Here is a 10,076-nt window from a genome sequence, read left to right as displayed (position 1 = left end):
GTCCTGTATATTATTTCTCAAAACCATGATCCAAAATAAATGTCCAAGACTGATTATTAGGCACCAAGGAAGTGATGGATCTGTTAAAACTTGATGTTTTCTGATAAAAAATTGGCTTCTTTTCTGGTAGATACGCTTTAGTCAAACACAAATTATTGGGCTCAGTACTGGGGTCTGTATTACACTGGATGTCAGAGAAGCTGATATTTGTATTTTCCGTAAACTTTGTGAAGGGCACTGCAGAAGTTTTATAGTAAGACACCCACATTTTGAAAGTGTTGATAAGTTTTCCTTCCTTGTATTTTTTTAAACTCAAAAATCTGAACTATCTGCTTCATACTAGCAGATTATGAACAACTACGACCATCAGTGAAGTCAATAGTAGTTTCAGGTGTCCAAGATTTCTCCAGATCAGAAGCTTTTGACTCCTCAGGTCCCATGTAAAATCTATAGCAATGACTTCTCCAATGGCATGGAGGCCTGCCTTGCCTTATGGCTATTGCGCATGCCAGGGATATTATGCTCTCAGCAGAGAAGCAAATTTCCCTTTTACAATGTTATCCAAAACAAAACCCCAAATTGCACATATCTACCCCTTTGGCCTTTTTTATGCACAAATATGCTTGTATTCAAAAACCGACAATGTTGGGCCTTTCCTAATAAATGTCTTCAAAGAGCACATTTAAATGCTTTTTCACAGAAATAACCATTCATCAGTTGCAAAACTGTGGAGAGACTTCTTCTTTTTGTTGTGAACAAAATCAATTCAGCGCAAATTTTGGGGGAGGAAGTATAATTTTTTTTCCCCAAATGTATTTAAAAAGGCTAAAGAACAAAATGTTGGGGAGGCAGCTTTTTTTGGCAGATAGTAAAATATAAAATACGTGTTTTAAAAAAAGTTGGCTTAAAAATACACACACACAAATAATACAACAATATAAAAATACAGCTCAGCCAATGGCCTCTTAAAATTTACCTTTGGCATTACATTTGGCAGCCTAACACAAAAGACCCTTCCTATAAACAGAACTATAAAAAAGAGAAGTTCATAAATTAGGTTGCAAGGGGTTGTAAGATCCTTTTCTCGAGTCTCCAAACTCCTTTCCTTCCTGTCCACACACATAAGCATGACCAGTGAGGTATATAGAACGTAACACTGTCAGGCGTATGCACAATTAAAAAGTGCATAAACATAGAAGTTCTCCCATTTTCTTGCGAACAGGTTGAAACTGTGTGGTTTGCATTTTTCCCCCCTTGGAAATAAAAAAAATCTTTTTTTTTTTTTTTCCTTACTTTGGCAGAATGAAAATGAACCCAGAGGAATATAAATGTCCTATTCCCAGCAGCAATGATCCATTTCCCTTGGCAACATTCGTCTGATGCCACAGATACTACAAGGTCGTTGGGTTGCTTTACAACTCTCTGGGTAATTTCCCACGGAAACATCATACGTCTAGCACCATGTCATAGTGTTGCTCTTTCTTCCGCCTGCCACATTTGGTGATAAGAACCAAGTACAAAGTCAAAAGCATAACCCAGTAACATGCATAGAGTATTGTGCCAATGATGAGAACTGTCTGTTTTGACTCAGAAAATGGCTTTTTTGATTCCTTGTAGATAGTGAAAATTACGCCACCTAGGAGGATTGTAAACCAAATGGAGACTGGAATGAGTCCTATAAAATTAACTACAATGGTTTTTCTTCCTGACGTGCCCCACCCTGCTTTGTTTATCGTGGCAATTGCAAACATCTTTGCTGGCAGTAAACTTGACATGTACAACACTGAGTAAAGTGACATGAAAACCATGACAATGTTGCCCCTAAGGAAGCTGGCAAAGGAAGACTTTATCAGGCCCACTAACTGAACTGTCAACAAGAAGAGGAGGATGTTCCAGATTTTTCCCCTGTAGAAGAGCTGAATGACTGTGGCGATAAGGAAGAAAGGAAAGAATCCAGTGATTACAGCTTCATAGGTCATCCACAAATGGTGCTTGTGGAACCACATTGCATTATAAAGCCACTCTCTAAAGTATGATTTACTCCAGCGGGTCTGCTGATTCAGCCACCTGAGATACTCTATCGGTGTTTCGGTAAGGCACTTGGATCTGGCTGTGTATTTTGTTGCATAGCCCAGGCTTAGCACTCTGTTAGTTAGGTGCCTGTCATCTCCGAAGCTGCACTGGGAGCCCATAAATTCTTGATTGTACCAATCTTCCACAAATTCATGGAGTAAAGAGTTTCTGTACATTCCCAAAGGTCCGCTGATGCACTGTACACAGCCAAAATAGGACTGACAGGCTCTTTCTATGTTAAATGCCATCCAGTATCTCACGCTGCTCAGAAAGGAGATCCAGGAATCGTATTTGTTCAAGATCTGCAAAATAAAAACAGTTTTCATTTTAGATGAGCTCTTGAGACAGAAAATATACACATTGGATCAATAAGGAATTTGCAGAGAGTAGAGCACCATTAGCCAAAATCCAGGGGGAACCTCACTCCAGTACCCAACTCATGGCGAATCCAGGAGTTACCTATACAGTCCAGGACATTGACAGGAAGGGCGAGATGAAGCCTTCAGAAGTCTGTTCCACCAAAATGTACTCATTTTCCTCACAACCTTTCCTATTCTCCACCAAGAAACTTCTTTTCTGGCTCATTCTTCCTTTCCCTTCACCCCTACTTAAGGACCCGCGGGACTCAGCCTCTCCCAAGAGGAGATGATGGAGTCCCAGACATGGCCTCCTGTTTCTCTGCTCCCAGCACCATCTTTGGGACTCACAGGACTTCTTCCAGCCCTCCTAAAGCTATGATGGAGCATGAGAAAGGCTGAGCACATGGTCCTTGGCCTCCATTTTTGGTATCATAAGGCTGGCCCTAGAGGTTTGACCCTGGACTATGTCCCTAAATCTGACATTAGGCCCTCTGAGGAGCAACCTGTTCTGATTCGCCTCTGCAGTACCAGCCCTGTTGTGTTGCCCCAAGACATACTTTGATATTCCAGTAGAGTCTTGCTTTGGCCTGCATGAAGGTCTCAGTCCTTCTCTTCTGTATGCCCCAAAGCTCACCTGAAGCTTGGGCCTGCACTTAAAATACAACACAGACACGGTCTAGGAGTCTGAACACTCAATGGAGGTATGAGTGTGTGCAGATGCCCAAGTCCATGTCTTCACATCCAGGTTCTCAGCACACACTTTGTGCTGGGGAATGTGGCAAAGAAGTGTGTAGCAGGATGGCTGTGCCAGCTCTGCACCAGTATCTTCTCAGTGTGGGGATTCTCAAGGGAATCTCTGGCCTTTTACAACTAGGAAGCATTTCCTGAAACTAGAAAAAAATAGTCTTTTGCTCTGATGGCCCTAATTTCTGTCAGGTTGAAGGTCATGGGCCAATCTTGTCTCTGTTTCAATTTAATTCCAGAACATTTTAGAAGCAGCAGGGCTCAGGGATAGGCTCAAGCCTGGCTCAGATGTATTTGGTGTATTCTGGAAAGTGAATTGGGGGAAAAAAAAAAGCGCAGAGCCTTAATTCTGCCACCTTTCCTCCCAGAGGACACATGTTCTTCCCACCTCTCTCTGCAGATGCTTATGAACCTTCACTGTCATAGCTGAACCTGTATTGTCTCCTTCCATTTGTACTCATACATGCCTGGCATCTCACATGTCTAGGGTGAGTGTGACGCCTGGTTCGTGGTCAGTCCAGAGCCGCAAAGATATTCAGGCTTCTGTGGGAATCTTAATTTCTGGAGTTAAGAAGAGCCACATGCCTGAAATACTTCTGACTACTGGGGCATTCATTAGTAAGTGCTTGCCCATATAGATGGCCCATATAGATGGCCCTTTCTCCTCTATCTCCCATAAAAGCACTGAGTACGGGGGACCGATCCTAAGGCCAATTGAAATATTCATATGCATTTTTCTTTACAAATTGCAGCAGAAGCAATTGTGTCAAAAGGAATTAACAGCCTTTTGCTGTAGTTGTCAGCCAAACTCAGCAATACTGGAAATCCTAACAGAAGTGGAACTGGGCTGACCTGGGGGCTTTCCATTGTCCTGCCTGACAGACATGCAGAGGAAATCCAACCATACACAGAGTGCATAGTGCACTGCATTTCAAAAAGGCTTTTATTCCTAACAATCTTGGCTGCCAATGGTAACATAATTGAAGTGCTTGGGGTGCTGGACTTGGCTTTGGGAGACCTGTTCTCAATTCCTGCTCCCCTATAGCTTTTCTTTGGTACCCTGAGCAAGCAGTTATATCCAGAGACTCAAAGACGCGGCAACAGTCCTGACAATGCCAGTGTCCCACTTCTCACTTATATGGGGGAGAATAATATTTGTTAGCTTTCTATGGGTGTTAAAACCATACAGTGTTCATAACTCAAAACAAGGGTTTCTGTTCAACAGACAGAAAGGTTAGGGTCTCATAAGAGCCTCTATAATGGTATCACAGTGTATTCAAAGCTATTCCAGTCAGGGAAATCTGTTACAGTGCCAACAGTTGCTGAAACCCCTCTGTTAATCTGAAAATTGTCATACTCACCTGCACATCACCTCCAACTCCTCCAACCATTGGATCTTCTTCTAAAACCTTTACCATCTCCACTGATGAGGCTGGATCAAGCATGGTATCTGAATCACAGACCTACAAGTAAGACAAAACAAGAACAAAAATGGGTTAAGGACTACACTAGAGAAGAAAATTAAAATCATGCGAGTGATTGTAGTAACTCTATAAGCATATTCTCTTGAATGCAGTTAAATCTCCCTTTGGAGTCTGCATTGATACTTCTGTTAAAGGCCGTTTGTACCAGGCAGCAAGGAGTGGTGCTGAACGAAACAGAGCTCTTGTTAGTGCTGTGCACGCAAACAATCCTCTCTTCTGTATCAGCTCTATTTGTTTTACTGGCACACTGAGATGGCTTCTTTGAATAAGATATACGCTCTCAGAGATGGGGCACTGCAGAGCAAAGCAATGTTTGTGGGTGTGTGGCAGATTCCTGCTGAGCCCTGACATAGGGTTTCCCTGCGACGGTTGCGTGGTTGGAGCACCCTGGTCAAATGTTTCCCACTGCCATATGAGGGAAGGAGCAAGAAGTTAAATTCCAGACACTCTTTATAAAAAAGAAAAAGAAAAAGTCAACTAGGAGTCTGGGAAGAAACCTAATAGTTCTTTCAATCACTGAAGGCTTTAGCAATTCATGTAAGATATGTATTTTGGATTCCAGAACAAACTAATTTTTAATTTTAGATGCCTGGTGTGTTATTAGTAGTGCAGGGATTTGACATTTGATATATAGAAATTATTCACTATTTTCCTCTGGCATTCTTATAAGAAATACGTAAGGCCAGAAGGAGCGAGTTCAGAAGTCCTGTACTCCATGAGACCAGGGCACAAATAGATGACACACACCAGGCATTTCAGCCACACAAACACTCCTAGTCAACTAAACACTGTGTACACTAGGAATTGGCTTTCCCCTGGAGAGTAGGAGGAGGGCTCAGACAGGCTGGCCGGTCTGCGAGGCAGCTGGCATTGCTTTCGTTTGCTCAGAGGCGAATGACATGGGCTGCAGCCTGTTTAAAACAAGCGGGTGTTTCCTTGTCACAGCTGCTGCTGCTGAAAGCGGTGCCCCCATCCTGTGTAAACTCATTTCGCAGATGCCCAGAAACTGGAGCAGAGGAGGCTGTCCCAGAAACACCCCTCTGGCCAGCTAGATCCTGCCCTACAAATTCTCATTTTGCTTCCAGTTTATCCCCACATTGCATTCCCGTGATTTCAGATGGGGACAGTAGGGGCAAAAGTTGGTAGCTCTGCATGAATAACCCATTAAGTCAGATTCTGATGAGGCTTCATATTTGGTATCCTAATTTTGGTGTCCTGTCATCCAACCTTTCAGTTCAGCCTAAGCCCTCTCGCTCCAGGAGAGCAGAAACCTTCATGTCTGGTCTGTGAAGGCGGAGGAGAGCATTTTGGGGCTCTGTTATGGACCAGACTCGAGCAGGGAGGTTACCCAGGATAGTCAGGCTGCATAGCTCAGGATGCAGCTGAGTTACTGCCAACATGCTTCCCCTCTGCACTCGCTTGGCGGGGGCTGAGAGGAGAAAGCTGATCAAAGCGCTCATATTTCCATCAGGAGAAAAGCCACAAGCATCTCCAGCTCCTGCTAACTTCATGCATCCGCCTCCTCTCCTCTAAGGACTCATCCTGAGGAGCACCTTTGTAACCTGGCCAAGGTGTGCCTCCAGCTTTGGTGGAAAGCTGTCATCAGTGAGAGCAGTTGGTGATAAAAAGGGAGCAAAACAATTCTGCTGGAGAGGGGAAGGATGCGTATATTTTTACCTGGGACTTCCTGGACAGAGCTGTTGCTGAGTGTTTCGCACAGGGAATCTGTAGTTTGCTGAGTACCCAGGGCTAAGGCAGTGATACTGATCCCATTTCTCATGACCATGAGTGGTGGTCCCACCCCAGCCCCTCGGCTTTCCCTCTGGTGCCTGTCACTTGATGTGGCTAAGCAGCCCCCACCCAGTCAGATGCATTGATCTATAGCAGAAAGACCTGCCCATGAGCAACATCACTAATATGAGATGAGGAATCCTGAAAACACTGGATTTATTTACAAATTACCGGCAAGTGTCAGGGGCATGTCAGCACAGTGGGTGTGTCTGGGTTTCTGGGGCAAACCTGACAAGCCATCATTCTCCATCTGGATGAGGTTTTTGCAGGTGAAAAGAAGACATGCTCAGAGAAAGGCAGAGACTTAGGAACCCAAGTAAAATACACCGAGGTCTGTCAAGCCAGGGGTGGCCCAGCACAGCCCAAGAGCCAATCTGCCGTCTTTCCACATAAGGACTGAGTGACCTAGAAATTACTGCCTTGGGTCAGAGAGTTGCATGAAAGGGACGCTCAACCTTAAGCGAGCTGTTCAGATACTCATTATAACCAGTGGCAGTTTATCCAAGCTGCTTTGAGAAGTTCAGGCTGCGCTGGACTGTCCACACGGGTACCTCCATCAAGCCAAGATGAATTGCACCCTGGCTGCCCTGACCTGCACTGACTATATCTGCCAGTTTAACTCCTCTATCTGATTGCTTGCACCCTCCTAACCTCCTCCAGGCCACAAATAAGCCCTCGCAGGGGTTTCAAGTGTTTAATGAGACACCACTAATGAGCAACAGCTCGTTATCTGCATTGGTCTGGCTGCTTATGATTGCCTGCCCATAACCCCGAGGTGTCTTTTAAGAACCATAAGGCCCACAGTTTCAGGCATGGGCAATGGTGCTGACTGGTCCACTTTTTTAAGTGCTTGATCATCGATGCAGATTGCTCAGCCCTTAAAATGTCGGGCCCGTTTAAAGTAATTTACCCTGGGTACCCCCAAAGAACCATTTGAAATACCTCAACCTTCATTCATTCATAAAAACAGAGCCACATTTTAGCTGCATTGCATCATGACTGTGTAGTAGCCAGGGCCACTAAGGTGCTGCATTTCCAATATAGACGTGACTGTAGATGTGACTGTGGCATTAATCATTATTGCAGCCTTTGGTGGCTGCTTACAGCAGCATTACAGTCCCTGACACATTCATCAGGACTTCTGAGCCAGGTCAGAAATGTTAATTGACTGAAAGACCAGAAATATCTCTTTCATTTTCTCAGTTTATGCTATGACTTTTGACATAGAAACACTTTTTCCAGGTTCCCTGAACAAATGCAAGAGCTGGACTGAGTGAGGAAAGTTGCAATGAATCTGCTTTCTTTCTGCCTTCTCTCTCTGCAATCTGATACTTCTGTGCCAAGTGATTATAAAACCATGCTAATAAAGAAAACCAGCATTTTTATCCCATCATAGTCCCTCACAGCACAAAACCGAAGTGCAGACAACGGAGAGCTTAAGCTCATTGTTTTCAGAGAATAAATCAGTTTCAGTTTTGGAAGTGGTAGGGGATGGGTTTTAAAACTTTGCCTTACTCTTCCAGCTCTGATAACAGAGTGGTTTCCATCACTCTTCAGTTTCTGCCCCTCCTGCGCATGGAGGACTCGCTGCTTTCAACCCAGCTACTGGCAGCCTCTCTGCATCCCTCGGCCTCTGTGACCGTGGACGCTGTGCCATGCAGAGCGCGCACACACCCACCCGCACAAGGCTGGGCACGGACCCCAGAAATACATACAGCTCAGCCATGCAGCTGCCCTGAGCCAGCAGACAGCATCTTGTGGGGAGCTGCTGCTCCACTGGAGGAGACCACTGGATGCTCTGACGTTGAGAGAAGGTGGGAAGGGCTAAGTGTGGTTAATTAGGAAGATCATCTCATATTCAGCGGGATTAGTCAAATGAGCCTTGCTTATTTGATCCTCAGTGTCCAGCCAGAGACCCTGATCCCACCTGCCTTCCTCCACACTCGACCTCTTCCCCTTCCCACAGTTAGCAGGGCTGTTTGCAGGAGTGAGGAGTGCTTCCATGTGTAAGGCAAAAAGACAGAAAATCTTTCATGGGATCCAAGGCAGCTGGAAAGAAATGTGTCTCTGCTGCTTTGGAAACAGGGAGAGAGGACCCAGCCTAATTCATTTTTAAGTGAACAGTGTCATAAGGGCTTTAAAGGCCAAGTCGCGGTGAGTGAGGTAATGCAGCTGTAAGTGATGAAGCAAAAGGTCCTTCAGGCTCTAGCCAAAGAAATCTTTCTTTCAAGGCTGCATATTGACCCTTTTATTGAATACTCCCCACAGCCTTCGAAGCCTTTAAAATATCCCCATCTTTTTTTACAGACTTCACCATTGCTCTGAGGTATTCCCTAGTGCCACCAAGCACTGCACTGTCTGCTTGCATATGGGGTGGCTAACAACCTCACAAAATAAAATCTTACTGAGATCTTGATCTACAGGAGCAGAGAAGGGGTCTTCAGGAGGCCACTGGCTTTGTCTGAAGCAAAACCATTTGGATGAGGGGCAGTACTGAAGTCTGAGGAAGGATTTCAGATTTCTCCAGTAGCTGGTGCACAGATTTAACATATTCACAGATAGGCTGACCATTTTAAAAGGTAGCAAAATACGCTTTTAACGGTCAAGCTGTTTCCAAACAGACTGAAAGGAGCACTGTGTTCATCAGGGACTAGGATGGCCTCTAACATGCTGCACAAAATATACAAAAGCTGCTTTCTTTCAAAGTGTGTTTGAATTGGCACTGACCTGGTGCTCTAATACCTACCTGTACATAATCCACGCTTCTCCCCAGTGCTTTGAATGCTGTGTACATTACTTCTCTTTTTCCACCCCATTTCTGCATGATGCAAACACTTTTGTTGGACAGGACCAGCTGAGATACGTGTTGCATGCTCTCTCTGTGAGACTCTTCCGTCTCACCTGGACCTTTGTCATGGAAGTTATTACTCCAGATATAAGTGGCAGATTTGTCCCTACCCATGATTTCAGTAAAAATGTCCATCATGTAAACGTCATCTTCCGAGTTCCCATCAATGACCATAACAACTTTAATTCCAGGGTAGGTCAATCTTTTCACAGAAAGTAAACATTTTCTTAAGTAGTCAGGATCCTCTTGATAGGCAGCAATACAAAGGGCAACTGTTTTGTTCAGCTTGATTGGAGTCTCTAGTGACCGCTTCATTTTCCTGTGCTCTAGGAAGGCAAACAGGCTTTGGATGATGAGATGTGATGCCAGTATAGCACCATAGAGTCCAAAGGAGAAGTAGTAGTTGTCTGTTTGGATGAACTGGTAGCCCACAATGTAAGCAGCGGTGATTCCCAGCAGGAGGGACACCCCGAAGAGTGTGGTTCCAAGTATTCTCAGGATACATATAAACCTCTCACAATACATCTGCAAAGAAGCACGGAAACCATTAACAGAGTCACTACTTGCTGATACAAGACCTCGTAAGGGGTGCGCATGGCTACAACATAGAGCTCAGCATCAACAGAAACACCTTGTGCTTCTGGCTGTGTCATGGACTTACGGCATCACCTTGCTCAAATTAACATCTCTTTGCAGTACTTCCTCTGTGTAAAGTAAGATTCAAATACACTCAATGTACTGGGGATGTTTTCTTCTATTTGTAACGTCCTCACAGAA

General features: G+C 44.6%; 1 protein-coding gene across 1 annotated transcript; it reads right to left on the bottom strand.

Annotated features, from left to right (window-relative positions):
• Window positions 1–1,375: 1,375 nt before the first annotated feature.
• Window positions 1,376–9,824, bottom strand: HAS2 (hyaluronan synthase 2). Its single transcript, XM_009817359.2, has 3 exons — window positions 9,198–9,824; window positions 4,538–4,639; window positions 1,376–2,375 (listed from the first exon to the last, which is right to left on the bottom strand). The coding sequence occupies exons 1-3, from the start codon at window positions 9,822–9,824 to the stop codon at window positions 1,446–1,448; spliced, it is 1,659 nt and encodes a 552-aa protein (XP_009815661.1). The 3' UTR covers window positions 1,376–1,445.
• Window positions 9,825–10,076: the final 252 nt, after the last annotated feature.

Source organism: Gavia stellata, chromosome 3, assembly GCF_030936135.1.
Source record: "Gavia stellata isolate bGavSte3 chromosome 3, bGavSte3.hap2, whole genome shotgun sequence".
NCBI classification, from domain to species: Eukaryota; Metazoa; Chordata; class Aves; order Gaviiformes; family Gaviidae; genus Gavia; species Gavia stellata.
Note: the sequence above shows the minus strand (reverse complement) of the source record. Positions and strands in the feature narration are given on the sequence as shown.

What these genes read in the sequence shown, in the direction of transcription:
- HAS2 (XM_009817359.2), bottom strand. Translation starts at nt 9,824, where the DNA reads ATGTATTGTGAGAGGTTTATATGTATCCTGAGAATACTTGGAACCACA. An exon ending in GAAGCGTGGATTATGTACAG is followed by an intron (nt 4,640 to 9,197) that starts GTAGGTATTAGA and finishes TCTTACTTGTAG; the next exon opens with GTCTGTGATTCAGATACCAT. An exon ending in GAGTTGGAGGTGATGTGCAG is followed by an intron (nt 2,376 to 4,537) that starts GTGAGTATGACA and finishes TTTATTTTGCAG; the next exon opens with ATCTTGAACAAATACGATTC.